The following is a 24,422-nucleotide window of genomic DNA, read 5'->3' on the forward strand; positions in this document are numbered from 1 at the left end:
AAAGAGGGGATATACGTAAATGTATAACTGACTCACTTTGCTGTATAGCAGAAATGAACACAACATTGTAAAGCAACTATACTACAATAAAAAACATTTTTTTTAAAGTTCGTACAGTAAAACGCACTCATTTTGGGTGTAGAATTCTAACTTTGACAAACTCATACAGGCATGTAACCTCTACAACCAAGATACAGAGGACCCAAGGGTTCCCTTACGTCTTTTGTAGTCAGTCTCCTCCTCCTGCCCCCAGCCTCTGGCTACCACTGCTTTGTTTCCTGTCTTATATAACATTATAGGGTGTCACATAAGTGGAATCACACAGCATGTAGCCCTTAGAATTTTTGATGATGACTGTAATAATAGCATTATGCCTGGCTGTTGTTTGTGAGGTCATTCACTGAGCCAACAATGTTCTCAGCTCCTGTGATAAAGAAAGCTCTGGAGGCAGGTGAATCAAGATAGCAGGATAGAAGAGAATAGAAGGACGTGGAGCTCACCTCCTCCCACAAATACATCAAAAGTACATCTCCACGTGGAACAGTTCTCATAGCATAACTTACTGAATGCTGGCAGAAGAACTCAGACACCAGAAGTGCAGGAAATATCACCACGTAGCAGGGTAGGACGAAAGAAAGAAAGAAAGAAAAAAAAAAAAACCGGAAGAAGCAGGACAGGACCTGTGCCCCTAGGAGGGAGCTGTGAAAGAGGAAAGGTTCCTGCACCCTGTGAAGCCCCTTCAAAGCCCTTTCAGCTGGGACAGAAAGGGAGCCTCTGAAGCTCGGAGGAGAGCACAGCAGCTGGTTGGCAGCAGGCAGAACAGAGAGAGAATGACACAGAGGGTCTGTGCTACCAAGCTGCACTTCCCAGCCCAAGAGGCGTGCAACAGGGGGTGTATGGGGAAGAAGCCCAAGCCCACCACAGGGGCGAAGCACCACTGTTAAGGGGCATGTGAAGGGGGGGCGCCATAGCACCCTCACTCTTGGTGTGCTCACAGCAGGTGCACGGCCATTGAAACCCCATTGTAACGCATGAAGGGCTCAGTTATGCATCTGTGGTCAGCTGTGGGTTGGATGGGGGCTGGCTGGTCCAGAAGGGCTCAGCTGACTCACATCTTGCCTGGGTGTGCTCTCATGGACAGAGCAGGGATTTATGAGAGTGGGGGCACACAGGCACAGCTTCAAGTTTGTTTCTAATCCCACCGGCCAAAGCAGGCCCCATGGCCAAGCCAGGGGTAGCCTAGGAAGGGCCTACCCAATGGTGTGGCTACAGGGAAGAGTGAAACATGGTAATCACTAATGCAATCCACCTACTGTTTTGGTGGAATACAAGTTCCAATCACACAGCATGACCTCTACAAAATTATTTTATGGGACTTCCCTGGTGGTGCAGTGGTTAAGAATCCGCCTGCCAATGCAGGGGACACGGGTTCAAGCCCTGGTCTGGGAGGATTCCACATGCCATGGAGCAACTAAGCCCGTGTGCCACAACTACTGAGCCTGCCCTCTAGAGCCCATGAGCCACAACTACTGAGCCCACGTGCCACAACTACTGAGCCCACGTGCCACAACTACTGAAGCCTGCGCACCTAGAGCCCGTGCTCCGAAACGAGAAGCCACGGCAGTGAGAAGCCTGCGCACCACAATGAAGAGTAGCCCCCGCTCACTGCAACTAGAGAAAGCCCAAACGCAGCAACCAAGACCCAACACAGCCAAAAATAAATAAATAAATAAATAAATAAATAAATAAATAAATAAATAAATAAAAAATTATTTTATTATGGTCCCCAATTTATAAAGTAAAAGAAAAATAAGAATCTTACCCCATCCTCCCCCTCCCCCACAGCCAGCAAGTTCCTCTCCCTGGAGGCAACCACCCTGAACAGTTTCCTGGTATCTTTCCAGAACATTCTATGCATATAAAAGCAAATATTTATGTGGATTTTTTATATACATAAATATTCCAAAAAGTTGTATAGTACACCTTTCTACACAAATGGTAGCATGTGGAACAGTTTTCCATCTTGCTTTTATCCATTGTCATCTGAGACCCCTTGTGTCCTTAGACAAGGGGGATGGATGTTATCATTTCACAAAGTTTGGGCATAAGATTTATTAAAAGAATTCCTTATGATTGTTTTGATCTCACTGTGATTTGTTCGGCTCCAGAAAAATCGCTGAAAAATATTTTTCAGTTATGAATGAAGAATGCTTTTCGTCCGAGTGTGACCAATGAATTATCCTGTGTTGTAGGGCAGCATAGGACCCCTCTGCATAAAAAAGAACTTCCACGTTTTAAAAAAAATTTTTGTTATGAGATTTTCAATTACACAGAAAGGTATAAAATACAATAAATGCCCATATTCAATACCTTTAAAAATAATTTTGGTAACATAAAAATATAATACCTAAAAATTTTTAAATAATGAAATTTACCATATTTTATAACATATATTTGCTTTTAAAAGGGGAAATCGACAGTAACACAATAATAGTAGGGGACTTTAATACCCCACTTACACCAATGGACAGATCATCCAAACAGAAAATAAATAAGGAAACACAAGCTTTAAATGACACAATAGACTAGATAGATTTAATTGATATTTATAGAACATTCCAACTGAGAGTGTCAGAACACACTTTCTTCTCAAGTGCACATGGAACATTCTCCAGGATAGATCACATCTTGGGTCACAAATCAAGCCTCGGAAAATTTAAGAAAATTGAAATCGTATCAAGCATCTTTTCTGACCACAATGCTATGAGATTGGAATTCAATTACAGGAAAAAGACTGTAAAAAACACAAATACATGGAGGCTAAACAGTGCGCTACTAAATAACCAAGAGATCACTGAAGAAATCAAAGAAGAAATAAAAAAATACATAGAAACAAATGACAATGAAAACATGACGACCCAAAACCTATGGGATGTAGCAAAAGCAGTTCTAAGAAGGAAGTTTATAGCAATTCAATCTCACCTCAAGAAACAAGAAAAATCTCAAATAAACACTCTAACCCTACACCTAAAGCAACTAGAGAAAGAAGAACAAAGAAAACCCAAAGTCAGTAGAAGGAAAGAAAGAAAGATCAGAGCAGAAATAAATAGAAATGAAGAAAACAATAGCAAAATCAATAAAACTAAAAACTGGTTCTTTGAGAAGATAAACAAAATTGATAAATCCTTAGCTAGACTCATCAAGAAAAAAAGGGAGAGGACGCAAATCAATAAAATTAGAAATGAAAAGGGAGAAATCACACCTGACACTGCAGAAATACAAAGGATTATAAGAGACTACTACAAACAACTATATGCCAATAAAATGGACAACTACGAAGGAATGGACAAATTCTTGGAAAGGTACAATTTTCCAAGACTGAACCAGGAAGAATTAGAAAATATAAACAGGCCTATCACAAGTAATGAAATTGAAACTGTGATTAAAAACCTTCCAGCAAACAAAAATCCAGGAGCAGATGGCTTCACAGGCGAATTCTATCAAACATTTAGAGAACAGTTAACACCAATCCTTCTCAAACTCTTCCAAAAATTGCAGAGGGAGGAACACTCCCGAGTTCATTCTATGAAGCCAACATCACCCTGATACCAAAACCAAAAAAGATATCACAAAAAAGAAAATTATAGACCAATATCACTGATGAACATAGAGGCAAAAATCCTGAACAAAATACTAGCAAACAGAATCCAACAACATATTAAAAGGATCATACACCATGATCAAGTGGAATTTATCCCAGGGATGCAAGGATTCTTCAATATATGCAAATCAATCAATGTGATACAGAACATTAAAAAATTAAGGAATAAAAACCATTATGATCATCTCAATAGATGCAGAAAAAGCTTTTGACAAAATTCAACACCTATTTATGGTAAAAACTCTCCAGAAAATGGGCATAGAGGGAAACTACCTCAACATAATTAAGGCCATATATGACAAAACCACAGCAAGCATCATACTCAATGGTGAAAAACTGAAAGCATTTCCACTAAGATCAGGAACAAGACAAGGATGTCCATTCTCGCCACTCTTATTCAACATAGTTTTGGAAGTCCTAGCCACAGCAATCAGAGAAGAAAAAAGAAGTAAAAAAATACAAATTGGAAAAGAAGAAGTAAAACTGTCACTGTTTGCAGATGACATGATACTATACATAGAAAGTCCTAAAGATGCCACCAGAAAACTACTAGAACTAATCAATGAATTTAGTAAGGTTGCAGGATACAAAATTAATGCACAGAAATCTCTGGTATTCCTATACCCCAACAACAAAAAATCAGAAAGTGAAATTAAGGAAACACTCCCATTTACCACTGCAACAAAAATAATGAAATACCTAGGAATAAACCTGCCTAAGGAGGCGAAAGACTTGTATTCAGAAAACTATAAAACACTGATGAAAGAAATCAAAGATGACATAAACAGATGGAAAAATATACCATGTTCTTGGGTTGGGAGAATCAATATTGTGAAAATGACTATATGACCCAAAGCAATCTACAGATTCAATGCAATCCCTATCAAACTATCAATGGCATTCTTCACAGAATTAGAACAAAAAATTTTACAATCTGTATGGAAACACAAAAAACCCCGAATAGCCAAAGCAATCTTGAGAAAGAAAAACGGAGCTGGAGGAATCAGGTTCCCCAACTTCAAACTATACCACAAAGCTACAGTAATCAAGACAGTATGGTACTGGCACAAAAACAGAAATATAGATCAATGGTACAGGATAGAAAGCTCAGAGATAAACCCACATACATATAGTCACCTAATTTATGACAAAGGAGGCAAGAACATACAATGGAGGAAAGACAGCCTCTTCAATAAGTGGTGCTGGGAAAACTGGACGGCTACATGTAAAAGAATGAAATTAGAACACTACTTAACACCATACACAAAAATAAACTCCAAATGGATTAAAGACCTAAATGTAAGACCAGGCACTATAAAACTCTTAGAGGAAAACATAGGAAAAACACTGTTTGACATAAACCGCCGCAAGATCTTTTTTGACCCACCTCCGGGAGTAATGAATATAAAAACAAAAATAAACAAATGGGACCTAATTAAACTTCAAAGCTCTTGCACAGCAAAGGAAACCATAAACAAGACAAAAAGACAACCCTCAGGATGGGAGAAAATATTTGCAAGTGAAACAATGGACAAAGGATTAATCTCCAAAATATAAAAACAGCTCACGGAGCTCAATATCAAAAAAAAAAAAAAACCAACCCAATTAACAAATGGGCAGAAGACCTAAATAGACATTTCACCAAGGAAGACATACAGATGGCTAAGAGGCACATGCAAAGATGCTCAGCATCACTAATTATTAGAGAAATGCAAATCAAAACTACAATGAGGTATCACCTCACGCCAGTCAGAATGGCCATTATCAAAAAATCTAGAAACAGGGACTTCCCTGGTGGCACAGTGGTTAAGAATCCATCTGCCAATGCAGGGACACGGGTTTGAGCCCTGGTCCGGGAAGATCCCACATGCCGTGGAGCAACTAAGCCCGTGCGCCACAACTACTGAGCCTGCGCTCTAGAGCCTGTGAGCCACAACTACTGGGCCTGCGTGCCACAGCTACTGAAGCCTGCACGCCTAGAGCCCATGCTCTGCAACAAGAGAAGCCACCGCAATAAGAAGCCTGCGCACCGCAACGAAGAGTAGCCTCCCGCTCGCCGCAACTAGAGAAAGACCGCGCACAGCAACGAAGACCCAACGTAGCCAATAAATTAAAAAAAAAATCTAGAAACAATAAATGCTGGAAAGGATGTGGTGAAAACGGAACCCTCCTGCCCTGTTGGTGGGAATGTAAATTGATACAGCCAGTATGGAAAACAGTATGGAGGTTCCTTAAAAAACTAAAAATAGAACTACCATATGACCCAGCAATCCCACTACTGGGCATATACCCTGAGAAAACCATAATTCAAAATGAGTCATGTACCACAATGTTCACTGTGGCTCTACTTACAATAGCCAGGACATGGAAGCAACCTAAGTGTCCATCGACAGATGACTGGATAAAGATGTGACATATATATACAATGGAATATTACTCAGCCATAAAAAGAAACGAAATTGAGTTATTTGTAATGAAGTGGATGGACCTAGGGTCTGTCATACAGAGTGAAGTCAGAAAGAGAAAAACAAATACCGTATGTTAACACATGTATATGGAATCTAAAAAAAAAAAAAATGGTACTGATGAACCTAGTGGCAGGGCAGGAATAAAGATGTAGACATAGAGAATGGACTTGAGGACATGGGGGAGGGGAGGGGGAAGCTGGGGAGAAGTGAGAGTAGCATCGACATATATACACTACCAAATGTAAAATAGTTGGCTGGTGGGAAGCAGCAGCATAGCACAGGGAGATCAGCTCAGTGCTTTGTGACCACCTAGAGCGGTGGGATAGGTAGGGTGGGAGGGAGGCTCAAGAGGGAGGGGATACGGGGATATATTTATGCATATGGCTGATTCACCTTGTTGTACAACAGAAACTAACACAGTATTGTGAAGCAATTATACTCCAACAAAGATGTATTTAAAAAAATAATTTTGGTAACAAAAATATAATACTTAAAATTTTTTAAATAATGAAATTTACCGTATTTTATAACATATATTTGCTTTAAAAATAGGTCATGAAAATATGTCTATATGTATATTTTCCAGGTCTAGTTTTTTTTTTTTTTTAACATCTTTATTGGAGTATAATTGCTTTACAATGGTGTGTTAGTTTCTGCTTTATAACAAAGTGAATCAGTTATACATATACATATATCCCCATATCTTTTCCCTCTTGCATCTCCCTCCCTCCCACCCTCCCTATCCCACCCCTCTAGGTGGTCACAAAGCACCGAGCTGATCTCCCTGTGCTATGCGGCTGCTTCCCACTAGCTATCTATTCAGGTCTATTTTAAAGTAAATTACAGACATGATCTCACTTCACTGGTAAATACCTAAGCTTGCATCTCTAAGAAAAAAAGAAAATCTTTGCAACCACAATATTATTATCACATAATGAAATAAATAATTTCTTAATATCAGCCAGTGACCAGTCCATATTTAGATTTCCTTGGCCCCCCAAGAAAGGTTGAAAAATTGTTGTAATTTATCAGAAACTGATATGTCAAGCCTCGAAAATAACTCAAGCACAAGTGATCTTCAGCTAAGCCAGGAAGGGAGAGATGCAGACATATAACAAATGGGGACACATCTGCCTCCCAGTCCACCAGCTCCCTCAGCTCCCAGCCCCACAAAAGAAGCTGGTGAGGGGCCTGGGAGGAGAGAATCTGTCTGCCTTTTTTACTTCTGTCCTGGCATTGTCTGCACAGGCCTTGGCACACAGTAGGTTCTGAAGAAACATCAGGTGAATGAATAAATAAGAGAAAACCCCCTGACCTGGCCCTGGTGTCCTGTAGGGTCAGGAACCACAGTGTCTGAGTCTTCCCTGTGTTCTAGGTATCACCCAGGCCACAGCACACAGTAGGTCCTGATGAAGTGCCAGGTGACTGAATGAACAGTTGTATATCCCCAGCACCAGCACTTGGAGTCATTCAGAGTCAGGGACCACAGAGTTGGTACACCCTGTGCCCCAGATATCATGCAATCCAGGCCTTAGCACACAGTAGGTCCTCAGCAGACATGAATTAATAGGTCAGGTCAGGTAAATGAATGAGTAGACGAACATCCTCAGTACCACCCCTGCAGGCTTTCACTGTCAGAGACCATGCAATTCTGGTCCATTCCTGTGATCCAAACTTTGCCCAGCCCAGGGCTCAGCACATAGTAGGTCTCCAAGAAGTGCCAGGTGACTGAATGAGTAGTTTATACATCCCAGCATCAGCCCTGGAGTCATTCAGAATCAGGGACAACAGAGGTGGTTCCTCTGCGTGCCCCAGACATCACCCAAGCCATAGCACACAGTAGGTCTTCAAGAAATACTGAGTGACTGAACGGATAGTCGAAATGCCCAGCCCCAGCCCTAGAGCCATTCGGGGTCATGGACCACACAGTCTGGCTCCTCCCTCTGACCTTTGCCCAGTTCAGGCCTATGCACACAGTAGGTGTTCAGTAAATGCCAGGCGAAATGGGTGAATGAGTGAAATGGAACCTAGTTTACAGACATGGTGCTGAGTTCAACGACCCGAGAGAACAGAAGAAACAGGCCCTCAGCAGCTGAAGAGCTGCGGGTCAGCCCCGTCTTGGGTGGGGGTGGGGCTACAGGGCCGTGGGCGGGGCCACAGTACTGTCCACTGAGCCCTCCCACCAAGACTTCAGGGAGAGCCTACCTGGTCCGAGTGCGCAGGCGCAGAGGGCTCGGGCGCCCCTTGAGTCCGCAGGCACCAGCCTGTATTCGCTGGGTGAAGGGCTCCCAAGCTGATTTTGACTTCGTGGGCGACTGTGCTGCTCTGGCCTCGCGTGTAGGCTGGTTGGCCGGCTGTGACCTCCTGTCCCTGCCCAGGAGCAGGGATGGGCTGTAGGGATGTGTGTGGCGAGTCTGCCCTGAGTCCCTCCTGCTGCAGTCAGCAGCCCCCAGAGGAAGCAGGAGTTTGTAGACTCTCCTGCTGCAGAAAGGATGGAGCCCCTGCGACGTCAGAGTCTGAGTGTCCACAGCTGCGGAAGGAGCTGAGCCCCCTGGAGCAGGAGTCATCGAAAATGTTTGTTTCGGAGCTTTTGAAATGTAGGGATTACAGATAAGGCCAAGAGGAAGAGAAGTGGACAGCCCATGAACACCACGGTGCTGGATGCTGAAGCCGCTCCCTGGTGGCAGCTTGCAGCAAGCCCACCGACCCCCAAACCACTCTCACAACGGGAACTGCCCATCCTCGGAGTAGGCAGTCTCATGATGAGAATTACAAGCTATGGACCAGCGGCTGGGCATCCCAGCTATTTCCCTATGATTTTAAATTTGCCATATTTGCCAGCTTATTTGGCCCATTTCCCCCTCCACCACGTCCCCCACATACTATATGCAGATACTACCCTGGGTCCAACATCTCCGTTCCAGGAGGGGACAGAGCAGCTTCAAGCATTTGGGGGAGTGGGTCCGAGAGCCTGGGGCCCCACAGGGTGGTGTGGGTGTAGGGAGGGTTCCTGGGAGACACAGCCTGATCTCCGCAGCCCCCTCCAATTCAACCCTCCCAAGACCAAGTTTCTCTGGAGAAAGCCACCCGAGTAGGAGGACGCCAGAAAAGAGCTGCATTAATCCGTAATTGTCGGGTGGTGATACAGGCTATGAGGATGATCAGAGAGTGACCTGCGGAGGGGGTGGTCAAGGAAATCCTCTCTAAGGAGGCGAACGTTGGAGCAGAGACCTGTAGGACTGAGGGAGCCATGTGGGTTTCTGGGGGAAGAGCATTCCAGGCAGAGGTCCATTCCAGAGCTGGTGCAAAGGTCCTGAGGCTGGTGCACGATGCGCTTGTTGGAACAGCAAAGAGGCCAGTGCAGCTGGAGCAGCGGAGGGAGCAAAGAGCAGAGATGGGGGCGCAGGCGGGTTTGCGTGGGGCTGGACGGCCATTGTGAGGACTTTAGCTTTTACTTGCTGAGGTGGGTGCGTTATATGTGGTCTTAATTATGGTTTAATGGGATCTGCCTGGCTGTTGGGTGGAGAACAGAGCATCAGCAGTGCTGGTGGAGACTTTAATCATCCATGAAATGAAGTTCCTGGCACGCGGCAGAGCCCAAATAAATAACCACTGCTAATATGATTTCTATTACTAGCGTGATAATTTTCAATATCTCACAACTGTGATTAAGACTACTGGCTCCGTCTGAGCTAATCTCAGTCCCTTGGCCTGGACATCAATGATGGTCTCCACAGGCATCTCCATTCCACTTCTGCCCAGCTGCGCATCGTTCTTCGCTGGCTCCTCCGACAGCTTGTTCCTGCCTCGGGCCTCTGCATCCTTTATTGCAAGACTCTGGTCCCTGCAGCCAAGCAGCGATGGGAGGCGGGGTGTGTGTGATGAGAATCTGCCCTGGAACCACCCCCGCCTCCCCGCCTTGCCAAGTGGAAGAGGTGATGGGAGTGGTAGCTATCCTCCCAGCCACGTGGAGAAGGAGAAGGAGGTCACCCCCAAAAGGAAGGTAACTAGGAGGTCAGCGGAGAGGAAAGTCCTCAGCAATATTTTTAGACCTGGAGAACCAGCTCTAAATTTTGTTCCTTATAAATCCATTCTTTACTTGGACAATCCTCCCCTTCCAACTCACTGCTTTTGTTCCAGAAATACTTAATACATTAAAAAAAAAAAAAAAGATATACTACCTCCCCTGCGTATTTCCAGTAATTATCTTCCAAGACCCAGGAATCTTTTCCCAACATTTCCAAGAATATCATTCCTGAAAAGAGATATTTTATTTTAAATTATTTTCTGCACTGGTCAATGCCTCTTACAAATAACATCTTTAACACAGCCTACATATCCTCATTTACATATTCAGTCATCACAACAGTTCATTCCAGCTCTAAATGAAGCCAATTTCATCCTGAACTTTGGTGTAAGTGAATCTATAATGAATCTCTTTGCTTGAGTTCATTTGAATTGAGACTCTCCTATTTGCAACCAATAAAACACTAATGAATGAAACAGCCGAGGCTTGTGTTTCTTTCTTTTAAGGGCCAGTTGTTGGCTTGTTGGGTGCAATCATCCAGAGAGAGGAATGGAGAGAGAGAGAAGCCCATACTTCTCCTGCCCTGATTTCTCTAGCAAACTCAGGGGAGGCCACTGAAACTCCTATTAAAACAAAATGACTCAAAAAGTCTAAATATGCACACATATACACAGGAAGTTTAAAAGAGCAGGATGGTAATATCAACCACTATTAGACAAGGTAAAATTTAAAGCAAGGGATTAAATTGGTTAAAGACAATCATTTTATATTTGATAAAGGATTCAGAATCAGATTTTAACCAACATTTATTGAGTGCCTACTATATGCCTGGCACTGTGCTTGGTATTTTACATGTATTATTTAATTGGCAAAGACATAACAATGCTGTATGTATTATATGCACCAAATTACACAGTTGCTGAATACATAAAGTACAGATTATAAAAACAGATTGACAAACGTAATTATACTAACAGATTTTCACATGACCTTATTGGTTTTTGACATATAGGGTCGGCCAAAATTAAACAGCACATGATTCTGAGCAACATAATTGATAAGACTGAGTTAATTAACTGACATGTAAAGTTTTGAATTCTACAGACAGAAAATATATATTGATCTTAACTGTCCATGAAACATATACAAACACTGGATATGTTCTAGGCCATGATAAAAGCTTTTTAAAAGGTTTGAGGGGCTTCCCTGGTGGCGCAGTGGGGCTTCCCTGGTGGCGCAGTGGTTGAGAATCTGCCTGCCAATGCAGGGGACACGGGTTCGAGCCCTGGTCTGGGACGATCCCCCATGCCGCGGAGCAACTAGGCCCGTGAGCCACAATTACTGAGCCTGCGCGTCTGGAGCCTGTGCTCCGCAACAGGAGAGGCCGCGACAGTGAGAGGCCCGCGCACCGCGATGAAGAGTGGCCCCCACTTGCCGCAACTAGAGAAAGCCCTTGCACAGAAACGAAGACCCAACACAGCCATAAATAAATAAATAAATAAAAACAAATAAACCCAAAAGTTAAAAAAAAAAAAAAAAAAAAGGTTTGAAAGCAGATATATTATAGGCCACATTCTCTGTTCACGGTGCAGTAAATCAAGAAAACCAAACTCTTTTTAAATAAACCCAATCACTGAGTTTCAAAGCACTCTTTAGAAACACTGCAATATAATACTTAACAACATAAACAAAACCTGAATTATCAGACTTTAAGATGTGGCCAAGGCTATAACCAGAAGTACATTTATACTATTAAGAACACTATTATAGTATATAACTTTGTAAAAAGAATATAAACGAACTAAGTACTCAACTTAAAAATTGAGACAAGAAATAGAAACAATAAAAAATAAACCCAATACATGTTAAAGGAAAACAAATTATAAACTAGAGAAATAATGGACATAAATAAATCCTAATGAAGGTTCTTCAGAAAATTAATAATAAACTAGATAAAACTTTGACAAATCTAATAACCACAAACAGAAGTTGAAAGGCAGAAAGGGGACAGAACAAAATAAAGAGAAGATTTTGTTTAATTATCAAATACTATGCACAAATAAGCTAATCATCTGGGGGGAAAAAGCTCGGTGGAATGAAGCATAGCCTAGGGGATAAAAGAACACTGTAAATCATAAAAATAATGGAGTAAAAAGTATTCATAAGCTGATAACATGAGAAGAAATGGAGAAAGCCATCCAAGAACTCACTGAAACTTCCCCTCCATAGCTCTAGGACCTGATTACTTTACTGGTGAATTCTTTCAAAATGTCAAGGAATTGATACTTCTCAAGCTACAAAAAGTATTCGAAAGCACAGCAAAAGGTTAAACTTTACTCAAGTCCTTCTATGATGCAAGCTTAGCCACGATACCAAAACTTAACAAAGATAGCACCAGTCTTACATAAGAAGATAGAGGCAAGAATCCTACAGAAAATATGAAGAAATAGAATTCAATATCTGAAAAGACTGCTGTACCACCATCCTAAGAATGCAAAGATGATCTGTAATTAAGAAATCTACCAGGTTTCATCACTCCTAAGTTGCACGTGTTCACCTTCTCTGAAGTCAGGATGCATCTTCCACTTGGTGGCATCTTACATTTAAGTAGCATTCTTTTTCTTTCTCAGGGGTATACAAAATAATGCGTGTTTTACAATCGATGATGTCTTAAGGTCAGTGAAATACAGTAATACAAAACATCACACAAAAAGGTTAAATACAAAAGAAAAATCATCTCAATGGATGTTTAAAAGGCATTTGATAATATTCAAGACCTATTCCTGATTTTTAATCAGGGCTCTTCCTTAACATGACACAGGGCATCTATTTCTAAACAATAGCCACTTTTATAGTTAAATGTGAAACATCATAGGCATCCCTGTTAAAACCAGGAACAAAAAAAGCACACACACTACCAAGACTATGGTCATTTGTTGCGGAGCTTTTGACCACTCCAGAAAGCCCTGAAACACACACACACACACACACACACACACACACACACACACACAAAAAGAAAACGTATAAATATCAGAGGAGGAGCCACCATTGTCACGTGCAAGAAAATGGGATTACAGGATTGGGAATGAGACAGTGTATCAGCTGTAAAGCTGTTTGAATTAAAAACTACAAACTATAGCACAGGGAACTATCCTCAATGTCTCCTAATAACCTATAATGGAAAAGAATCTGAAAAAGAATATTGATGTATATGTATAACTAATCACTTTGCTGTACACTTGAAACTAACACAACATTGTAAATTAACTATACCTCAATAAAAACAAATAAAAAAGGATACAACAAAGTGACCAGATATAAATATACCAGAGTAAGCACTATACCTATGTCCTAGCAGAGGAAATATCAGAATGATGATACATGTGGTGAAAATTTCAAAATGATATATAAATTCTCACAGTTTCAAATACCACCTGTACGCTAATGACCTTCACATGTACGTGTGTGTGTGCTTTTCTTGACCCAACCCCTCTCTTCAATTCCTGACATAAATCTCACTGTATACCTGCCATCTCCACTTGAATATCTCATGGGCATCTTAAACTTTACATGTCCCAAATATCCTAATATCCCTCCCCACTGGCCCCAAAAAAGCTCCTCTTGCAGTTTTCCCCCAGTCTACCCCTCAGGTCCCTCCAGGCATCCAACTGTGGCACCCTTGACTCCTGTCTCTCAATACCCACCCTCCAACCCACCAGCCAATGCTGTTGGCTTCACCTTCCAAATACATCCAGACGCTGACCACTTCCATCCACTCCCCCCAGTACCATCACACCGGTCAAAGTCACCATCACTCTTGTTTCTTTCTTTGTTTTAATTCAATTTCAGAGTTTATTTTATGGGAAACTGTACCACTATCTTACACCATACCGCCATATTAACTCAACATGGACTAAAGACTTGAATGTAAAACTTAAAACCACAAAACTCATGGAAGAAACATAAGGCAACGGTTCCTTCATATTGGTCTTGGCAATGATTTTTTTTTTTGTATGACAACAGAAGCACAGGCAACAAAAACAAAAATAAACAAGTGGGACTACCTCAAACAAAAATGCTTCTGCACAGCAAAGGAAACTATCAACAAAAGGGCAAACCATTGAATGGGAGAAAATATTTGCAAATCATACATCTGACGAAAGGTTAATATCCAAAACATATGAAGAACTCATGCAACTCAATACCAAAAAAAAACCCAACTCCAAACAATTGGGTTAAAAACTGGGCACTCTTGTTTCTTATCCTGACAATCCCCTCACCCCCAATTTCTTCTGTATGCGTCAGCCAGAGCGATCCCTCCAAAGCTAAAGTCACTCTGCCCCAGCCACTCTCACCTCCAAGCCTTTGCAGTTATGCTTTCTCCTGCCTGGATATCTCCGCCACATCCTCCAGCTCCACATTTTCCACCACATCTTTAGAAACCCCCTCCCACACCACTCTGTATAGAACAGCATCCCCCAATACCTCCCCACGGTAGACCACCCATCTCCCCTCCGCAGCTCTCTTTCTTCCGTGTCCAGAGAGGGCAGAGATTTTAGTTTGCTCATGGCCGTATCTCCAGTGCCTGACCCAGAGTCCAAGTTTATAAGTATTTCTCAAATGAATAAATGAATGGAAAGACAGGGAGTTCCCTGGCGGCCCAGTGGTTAGGACTCTGTGCTTCCACTGCAGGGGGCACGGGTTTGATCCCTGGACTAAGATCCCGCATGCTGCGTGGCACGGCCAAGAAAAAAAAAAAAAAAAAGACATACCACAACGAAGGATGGGAAGACAAAATGTTTAAAACGGTGACAATTCTGCAAAATAACGATGAGTTAAATGCAATTGCTATTAAAATATCTGGGAAGTTTTGGGAATGGGCATGAATGAGTTATCTGGAAAGGTAGGCAGTGGTGAACATTAAAAAAATTCTGTAAAAGGAGAGGAATGAAGGGGACACTACTATGAGATGTTAAAGCATGTTATAAACCATTAATGGGATTCACATCTCTAATCTTCGGGAAAGGACCAATTCCTCCCTCTAGCTTGCTCTCCCCCATTGGATGCCACCTCATTTCAAACCTTCCTTTTACAACCTGGAGAGAATAACCCACGTCAGCAGTTCCCAAACCTGGCAGAGCATCAGAAACCTCTTGGGGGAGTTTTTCACATATTTTGGGCTCCACCCTGGGAATTTCTGATTCAGTGGATCTACATTCAGAGATCTTACGAAGTCCCTAATAATCCACGCTACAGAAAATGAAGCCAACTGGATAAACATTCATTCTCCTGTGGCAACAAAAACAAGGATAACCTAACAATTCACCTGTTGAGGAAATGGGCATGACACAACTGCAGTATAGAATATTTGGCAGCTGTAAAACGTAATTTTTGAAAAGGATGGAAAGTGATCCAGACGATATTGTTGTGAAAACACCAAATGGCAGAATAATAATCTTGGTATAATTTCCTTTTTCGGGGGTTAAGAAATATATGTCATTTACCGTAGGGCTCTATTTATATGAAGGCAAAACGAATCTATGCAACCAGAAATCAGAACTGGGATGAGGGAGTGAGTCAGACTGGAAAGGAAGATGAAGGCATTTTCTAGGATGATGGCAGGTTGGTTACACAAGCATATATGTGTGTCGACACTTACTGATATGTGCATTTTATTGGAAATACTTATGCCTCAATTTTTTTTTTTTTTTTTTTTTGGCTGTGCTGCGCAGCATGTGGGATCTTATTTCCCCGACCAGGGATCTAACCCGTGCCTCCTGCAGTGGAAGCACAGAGTCTTAAACACTGGACCACCAAGGAAGTCCCAGGTATGCCTCCATTTTTAAAAAGCAAGAGTATAAATTCAGGAAAATGTAAAAAAAAAAAAAGTTTTAAAAAAGAAGAAAATGTAGTGAATATGGCTCATCTGAAATCCAAAAATTTTACACATACACACACGCACACGACACCACATGTAATGGACCTGTCAGTGCCTCACTTAGTTCCTCTTTGTTTCTCCTCCAGCTGCTGCGAGTGTTGGCTGCTAACTTGATGGTTTATGGTTTATATTTATGGTTGCCCCCTTTCTCCTGAGAAATGCCCTTTGCTAAGAGGAGCCACCTCTCCAGAGAGTTACCTAGAAGGTTACACTCACCCCAGACAGCTGTCCACAACCAGCGATGGGAGATAAAAGCCTCCCCACTGGCTCAGAGAAGGACTGGTACTATTCACACTACAGAGCTCCCTGTGGGATCAGACTGAAGCTGGACCTCCGTTAAACCCATATAATATTTGCCTCACTCCCTCTCCTCCTTCCCAGCCTCCCTCACCCCTTACGGGTTCCACCCGAGAACACACTTCCTCAATAAATCCCTTGCACAAGAATCCTAGTTCAGTCTCAACTTCCAGGAAAAAAATGCCTGCAAGGAAACAGGACAACCTTCTAAAAACATTCTGTTGAAGTATAATATGCAAAGAGAAAATTGCATGTATCCTACAAGCGTGATGAATCTCTGGAAGGTGAATCGTGTAACTGGCACCCAGAAGAAGAAGCAGATCATTATCACCACCCCAAAATGTCCCCCTCTCATGCTCCCTTCCTCCCTCATTTACCCCACCTCGAAGGGAACCAGTATCTGGATGTCTAATGTTGTAGATGAGTTTTGCTTTTATAGCAACTTTTACCAAGTCTATTTCTTTCCTTACCTCATACTTAGAAGGTTTGCATTTGTGACACATGCTTGTATTTTATGGTATGGGAGTGATGGGACTATTTTTTCCTCCCTGCTTTCCTACGTCCGGGGCCATAGAGTGGGAATTTCTGCGTCTTAGAAATGTCAGGGGACTTCCCTGGCAGTCCAGTGGTTAGGACTTCACCTTCCAATGCAGGGGGTGCGGGTTCTATCCCTGGTCGGGGACCTGGGATACCACACGGTTTGTGGCCAGGAAGTCAAGGCATAGAACAGAGGCAGTATTGTAACAAATTCAATAGAGACTTTAAAAATGGTCCACATCAAAAAAAAAAATCTTAAAAAAAAAAAAAGAAATATCAGGGGGCCTCCCTGGGTGGTGCAGTGGTTGGGAATCTGTCTGCCAATGCAGGGGACATGGGTTCGAGCCCTGGTCTGGGAAGATCCCACATGCCGCGGAGCAACTAAGTCCATGTGCCACAAGTACTGAGCCCGTGCGCCCCAACTACTGAGGCTGCACTCTAGAGCCCACGTGCCACAACTACTGAAGCCCGCGCGCCTAGAGCCCGTGCTCCGCAACAAGAGAAGCCACCACAATGAGAAGCCCGCGCACCACAAAGAAGAGTAGCCTCCGCTCGCCGCAACTAGAGAAAGCCCATGCACAGCAACGAAGACCCAATGCAGCCAAAAATAAAATAAGTAAAATAAATTAAAAAAAAAAAGAAATATCAGGAAAGTAACTCCTTTCCTCCCCTCCATTCCTTCACTCACTCCTCCCCGCCTGAGGGGTGGAGGGACATAACTGAGTAGTGGGATGGGGAGAAGCCCTCACCCCTTATCCCCAGTCCTCTCTTGGGGGAGGATAAAGTCCCCAGACAGACAGGATACTTTAGTGGTTAAGAAAGGCACTGGATTCAAATCCCACCCCTACCACTTACAAGCTGAGTGCTCTGGGGAAAGTTTACTTGACCTCTCTGTGCCTTAGTTTCCCCATCTGTAAAATACAATTGTAACGGATCCCACATCAAGAACTATTAAGAGAATCAAATAAATTGAGCTAGCCCCATGGTGAGGGCTGTGGAGCCTGCCTCTTATTGATATTAAAGGTCTCTGGTCCCATATGGCCTGATCTTCTCTTTTTTTTTTTTTTTGGAAGGGGGCCACCTACAGGAAGGAGGCTGAGTCCATGCAGACAGCTCAGCTGGGTTAGGACCCACCGCCCACCCCTGCCGGGCCCCAGCCTGTGCTCCATCAGTGCTGGTTGAATGAGCCATGACGGAATGAATGAGTGATGAATGAATGATGTCACAGAGGTCTCTGGGCACCTCCCCCACCCTAGCTTCATCTTAAAGGGAGGGAAATCATACTAACTACTTCACAGGGCTCATGAATTAATAATGAGAGCTAGTGAGTGTCGAGTTAATAACAAGAACCACCCAAGACATGGAAGCAACCTAAATGTCCATCGACAGAGGAATAGATAAAGAAGATGTGGTACATATACACAATGGAATATTACTCAGCCATAAAAAAGAATGAAATAATGCCATTTGCAGCAACATGGATGGACCTGGAGACGATCATACTAAGTGAAGTAAGTCAGACAGAGAAAGACAAAGATCATATGATATCGCTTATATGTGGAATCTAAAAAAATGATGCAAATAAACTTATTTGCAAAACAGAAATAGAGTCACAGATGTAGAAAACAAACTTATGGTTACCAAAGGGGAAAGGGGAGGGGAGGGATAAATTAGGAGTTGGGGATTAACATACACACTATACCATATACAAAATAGATAACTAATAAAGACCTACTGTCTAGCACAGGGAACTCAATATTCTGTCATAACCTATATGGGAAAAGAATCTAAAAAAGAATGAAAATATGTACATGTATAACTGATTCACTCTGCTGTACAGCTGAAACTAACACAACATTGTAAATCAACACTACTCCAATAAAAAATTTTTTTTAAAAAAGGTAAAATAAAATAACAAGAACCACTTAGAATGTCAGTCCCATAATACGTGCGACATCGGTGCGTGTCTTACCTGGATCACTTCCAACCAGCTGGAGGTTCCTGATTGGTTCCTACACCTCTGCCTCTCCCTCTGCCTCAACCAATCTCCCTTCCTTCCACAGAGGCCAACAGAGTGATTTCTGTAGATCCCTAGATCCCCAGAGGCTCCCCACTGCCTACAAGATACACCCGGGGACTTCCCTGGCGGTCCAGTGGTTAAGACTCTGCGCTTCCACTGCTGGGGGTGAGGGTTCCATCCCTGGTTGGGGAACTAAGATCCCACATGCTGCGCGGCCAAATAAATAAATAAATAAAAATAAAAACCCTTCTTTAAAATTAAAAAAAAAAAAAAGATACACCCAACCTCCTTGGCGTGGAACTCAGCAGCGAGAGGGTCCTGTGAAACATAAGCTGGAACCTTCTCTGCCCTACAGTAGCCACCCAACTCAGAGTGAAAGCCAACATTTTAGCATGGTTGACAATACCCTACGTCATACACCCCCATTACCACCATGACCTCATATCCTACTATTGCCTCCCACTCTTCTCCAGCCAACCAACACCCCCCAGCCCCGCTGTTCCTCACGCATGCCAGGCGCACTCCTACCTCAGGGCCTTTGCACTTGTTGTACCCTCTCTGCCCAGAACCTCTTCCCACCAGATGTATCTGCCAGTCTCACTCACCACCTCCTTCAGGTCTGTACTCCAATAGCTCCCTCTCAGGGGGACTCCCTTAACAATCTTCTTAAAATAGCAACCTTTACCCTCACCTCGTACGCCCATAACTCTGCTTAATTTTTCTCCATAGCACTTATTACCATCCAGCATGAAGTATAGGTTAGCTACTCATTTTGCCGATTGTCTGTCTACCTCGGTGACTGTGAGCCCATGAAAACAGGAGCCATTGCTCTCCCATTCACCGTTGCACCCTCATTGCCTTGAACACTGCCTGGCACATAGTAGGTGCACAACAAATAGTTGTGGACTGAATGAATGATCTCATCCCAGTCCCTGCTATGCCCCTAACTCCAGTGTTCCCCAAATGTGCCTTGTTACATCATGCTTCCGTCTTTGCACATGCTGTTTCCTCCCCTGCTCTGCCTGGGAAATTACTCATCACTAAATTCCCAGGTGTGGTGTCTCTTGGGTATTCAAGAATAAACCTCCTGGCCCACAGAGTTACTTTCTTCTTCCATTGAGCCATCTCACGTGCAGCCAGCACTTATTTCTACACTATCATGGTTGGTTGTTCAGCTTGCCTCCCCCCACCTTGTGTCAATAAACCTTTTCCTGGCTTGAGCCAGTCCAAGTTGGATTTCTGATATACGATTGGCAGATGGGACCCTCATGTGTTGCCAAGAGCGGTTATGTGGTTTTTTCCTAATGTATAAGATAAATATGTAAATAAAAGAACCACTGTTATTATTTCACACGTTGATGTCTTATGCCCCCCACAGAAAACACTAGGTATTTCAGTGAAAGGAATGTGCTTGATAACTCTTTTTGGTTTTATTCACAGTACTTGGATTAAAACCCAGTAGGTAGTTAGTGGATAGATGGATGGTTGGTTGGATGGATGGATGGATGGATGGATGAGTAGGCATATGGGTGGATGAATAGTAGCCACATCCTTCCAACAGCCAACAGGTAGTGGATAGATGAACACGTGGGTAGATAGATGAGTGGATAGATGCATGGATGAGTGGGTGGGTTGAATGGATGGAGTGGTTGCATATGGATGAATGGGCAGATGATTGGGTATATAGATAACTGGATATATGGATGGATGGAATGGGTGTGTGGATGAGTAGGCAAATGAAAGGCTGGGTGGGTGAATCAGAGGACAGATGAATGGATGGTGGATGTTCAATGGGTAGATGGATGAATGGATAGGTAGAAGGGTGAGTAGTTGGGAGGGTTGATGGATGGATGAATAAGTCAATAGACAGATGACCTCACATGGATGGATGGATGGATGGATGATGGATGGATGGGTATATGGGTGAGTAGACAGATGAATGCCTGGGTGAATAAATGAGAGGGCAGATGAATGAATGGTTAATTTACGAAGGATTTTTGAGTGAAGGGTTGGAGGGTACACATGGGTGGAGTTACCCCCACCACCTGAGACCCTCCACTCCATGTCTGACTACCATGGAATATGTCCTGTTTCCCATGGGAGACCTCTTGGGGCTCACATCCCCAAACAGACTTTTGTGGGGCAGGGAAATCCCAAGCTGAGGAAGGGAGTGTGACAACCCACTGACATCTGCAGAGTGGGGCATCATCAAAAGAAGAAGGAATCGCCAGCTTACCTGGGAGTCCTCTGACTCATCGTCTTCCTCCACCGAGCTCCACTCCTGGGGATGCCCAGTCTCGGGAGAAGGTAGGTCTGGGTGAGGGGGGGAATGGAGGAGAAAGGAGTCATGAGTGAGTGACCAGGCCAGCTGGATGGGTTCTGCTTTCTTCCCGCCTGCCATCCCTCTTCTGCTGATATCCTAACACACACACACACACACACACACACACACACACACACTGCCCATGTGGTTCAGGTGGGGGTGGAGAGAAGGAGAGACCTGAATTCTGATCCCATTTCTGTCACTAACTACCTGGTAGACTTAAAGCGAGTCACCTGATGTGATTCACCACCTAAGCCTCTATTCCCTCACCTGTCAAATGGGTACAATAGTTCCTTCTCTACAGGCCTCTGGCAAAAACTGAGTGAGAAAGCTGAAGAAAAAGCCACAGAGTTAAACCAGGAGGAACAAGGCTTCCCCAGCTTCCAGCCTCCAGTGAAGAAATCTCCCCATATTCGAACCTCAACATCCTTCTCACTCCTCAACTGGATAGAACTGGGGGTTGGACCAGAGATGGCCATTTTCCACTCTTTCTGCACCCAGATCCTGCTGGGAGCCCCAAACCTCCTCCTCACTGCCAGAACTGACATTTCTATTTCCCACAACTTCTGCCCCAGATCTGCTCATCTCCCGTGGAAGGAAGGACCCTTTCCTAGTAGAAGGTCCAGCCCCCATTCTCCTGTGGGGGTGCCTTTCAGGTGTCCCCATCTCAGCAAATGGCACCACTCTTTGCCAGATGTTTGGGCCAAAATCCCAGGGGTCACCCTTGATATCTCTTTGTTCCTCCCCTGTCCATGCCTGGACAGTTGCAGGAATCTCCCAACTGGCCTCCCAGCTTCTACTCTTGACCTCCTAATCCTACGGTTCATTCTCACACGCAGCTGGACGCAGAGTTTCTCAACCTGGCCACTGCTGGCATTTCAGGCTGCGAAATCCTTATGGTGGGGGGCTCTGTCCTGTGCACTGTAGGACGCTAAGCAGCGTTGCTGGCCTCCACCCACTAGATGGCAGCAGCATTTCCCCAGTTCTGATCATTCAAGATCTCTTATGTTGCCTGGGGAGGAGAGGGGGGTGTAACATTGCCCCCAGTTGAGAACTACTGATTTAGAAGAATCTTTTGAAATACAAATGAGATCCTGTCTTCTCCTCTTCAAAACCTTCCAGTGGTCTCCCAATACTCAAGTAACACGCAAACTCCTTGCCAAGGTTGACAAGATGCCCCATCACTGGTCCCAGCTGATCTCTATCATTTTTCCCTCCCATCTCCCTGCTCTGTTCCCCGTGGTCTCCTTGAACACAGCAAACTTGCTGCCAGTGTGGGGTCCTTGCACATGCAGCTCTGGCTGCCCTTGAAGCTGTTCCCCCATCTTTGGAACAACTGATCCTTCTCGTGCTTCTCCCACCTTCCCCAATCACACTGTCACACCCCACCAATCATCCTGTTTTACTGTCTCCATAGGTCTCGTCAGACATGACCTTTCTCTTTATTTTGTAACTCCTTTCTTTAGTGCCTGTTTTCTCCTCTAGAATTGGAGCTTGGGACTTCCCTGGTGGTCCAGTGGTTAAGAATCTGCCTTCCAATGCAGGGGACGCAGGTTCGATCCCCGGTCTGGGAACTAAGATCCCACATGCTGCGGGGCAACTAAGCCCGCGTGCCGCAACTACTGAGCCCCCGTGCCACAACGAGAGAGAAGCCCGCATGCCACAGGAGAGCCTGCGCGCCGCAATGAAAGATTGCGCATGATGCAACTAGGACCGAATGCAGCCAGAAATAAATAAATAAATATTAAAAGAAAAAAAAAAGAATCGGAGCTCTACAAAGGCCATCTTGTTCACTGCAAGACCCTAACGCCTGGCACATAGTAGGTGCTTGTGATAGATTTTTGCCCCCAGTGGCCTCCAGCTTGTTCACTGCTCCCTGCGTCCACACCCTTGGGCTGCCCTCCCGACTCTGCCCCACTGATTCTGAGCTTGACCATATGGCTTATTTCGACCAATGGCCCGTGAGCAGTTGGGTTGCCAGTAGAGGCCAAAAAAAGTGCTTGTGACCTGGGGTTTTCCCTCGCTTGCTGGTCCCAAGAACTCTGCAACCACCCCCGTGAGAATAAGCCTGGGCTAGCCTGCTGGAGACACATGGCTTTAAGTCAGCACCATCAAACCAGCTAGACACACCAGTAAGGCCATCTTAGATGAACCAGCTGCCCTTCAGCTCACTGCAGCTGCATTGCGGGAGCCGACACAGGCAAGGGCAACAGAACTGTCCCCTGCGGCCACATACATTGCCAACCCACAGAATCGTTAGCAGCTAAATGACTGTTACTTTAAGCCACTCAGTTTGGGGCTGACTTGTTACATAGCAAAAGCTGACTGACACAAGGCTCCATAAAACTGTGTTGAAAGGAGCAAAGGAATGAAGTCGTGTCTTTCCCTAGGCTCTGCCACAACCTCCCCACCCCCCAACACAGGACCTCTGCCCCTCACCTTTCTTGTCACTGTCACAGCCGGAGGCCCCAACCTCCACAGCCACCCAGTCCTTGGTGAAGGCAGCACGCTTCTCCCAGGCCCTGCCCTCCCGAGACAGCAGCCCCTGCATCTTCTCAGGCCTGAGACTCTGCATCTCTCCAGGAGGCTCAACTTTAAAGGCAGGCTTCTTCTCCTCTCCCCAGTCCAGGGTTCTGTTGGGTTTCCCAGGGAACAGGATTCAGAACCTGAGGACAGACAGACATTTAGTCACTCAACAAATACTTACAGAGTGCCAGCCCTGTGCCAGGCATGATGCCTAGGTGCCAGAGATACAGCAGTGAGGGAGGCAAAGCTCCTTTCCCTCTTGGGGCTTACATTCTAGTGGGGGGAGAGATACAGACAACATGCCAAATGATAAGTGCTCTAGAGACAAAGCAAGAAAGGGAATAAGGAGTTTTGAGGTGAGGGTCAGAGAGTGGTAAAGTAAAGGCAAACGTGCGTGCATGCGTGCACGCACACACACACATACACACATTCCACAACCCAAAGCATAGAGCTAGAAGTCTTTAGGAAAAGAGAGTTACCCCCGTAATCCCTGTAGCTGCAGAGAGAAGGACCTTACTCTTCCCTCCAGCCCCCTACAGCATGACTTTCTCCTATGCTGTCATTAAGAAGAAGGAGGAGGAGGAGAAGGATTTGCCAAATAAGGGTTAAAAAATCCAATTTA

At 44.2% G+C, this 24,422-nt stretch overlaps 1 protein-coding gene across 1 annotated transcript; it reads right to left on the bottom strand.

Annotated features, from left to right (window-relative positions):
* Positions 1–13,011: 13,011 nt before the first annotated feature.
* Positions 13,012–23,849, bottom strand: SMIM17 (small integral membrane protein 17). The gene is made up of 3 exons (XM_068529349.1): positions 23,714–23,849; positions 21,188–21,264; positions 13,012–13,122 (listed from the first exon to the last, which is right to left on the bottom strand). Exons 1-3 carry the CDS (start codon positions 23,847–23,849, stop codon positions 13,012–13,014), a joined length of 324 nt encoding a protein of 107 aa, XP_068385450.1.
* Positions 23,850–24,422: the final 573 nt, after the last annotated feature.

This window comes from Eschrichtius robustus, chromosome 19, assembly GCF_028021215.1.
Source record: "Eschrichtius robustus isolate mEscRob2 chromosome 19, mEscRob2.pri, whole genome shotgun sequence".
Taxonomy (NCBI): Eukaryota; Metazoa; Chordata; class Mammalia; order Artiodactyla; family Eschrichtiidae; genus Eschrichtius; species Eschrichtius robustus.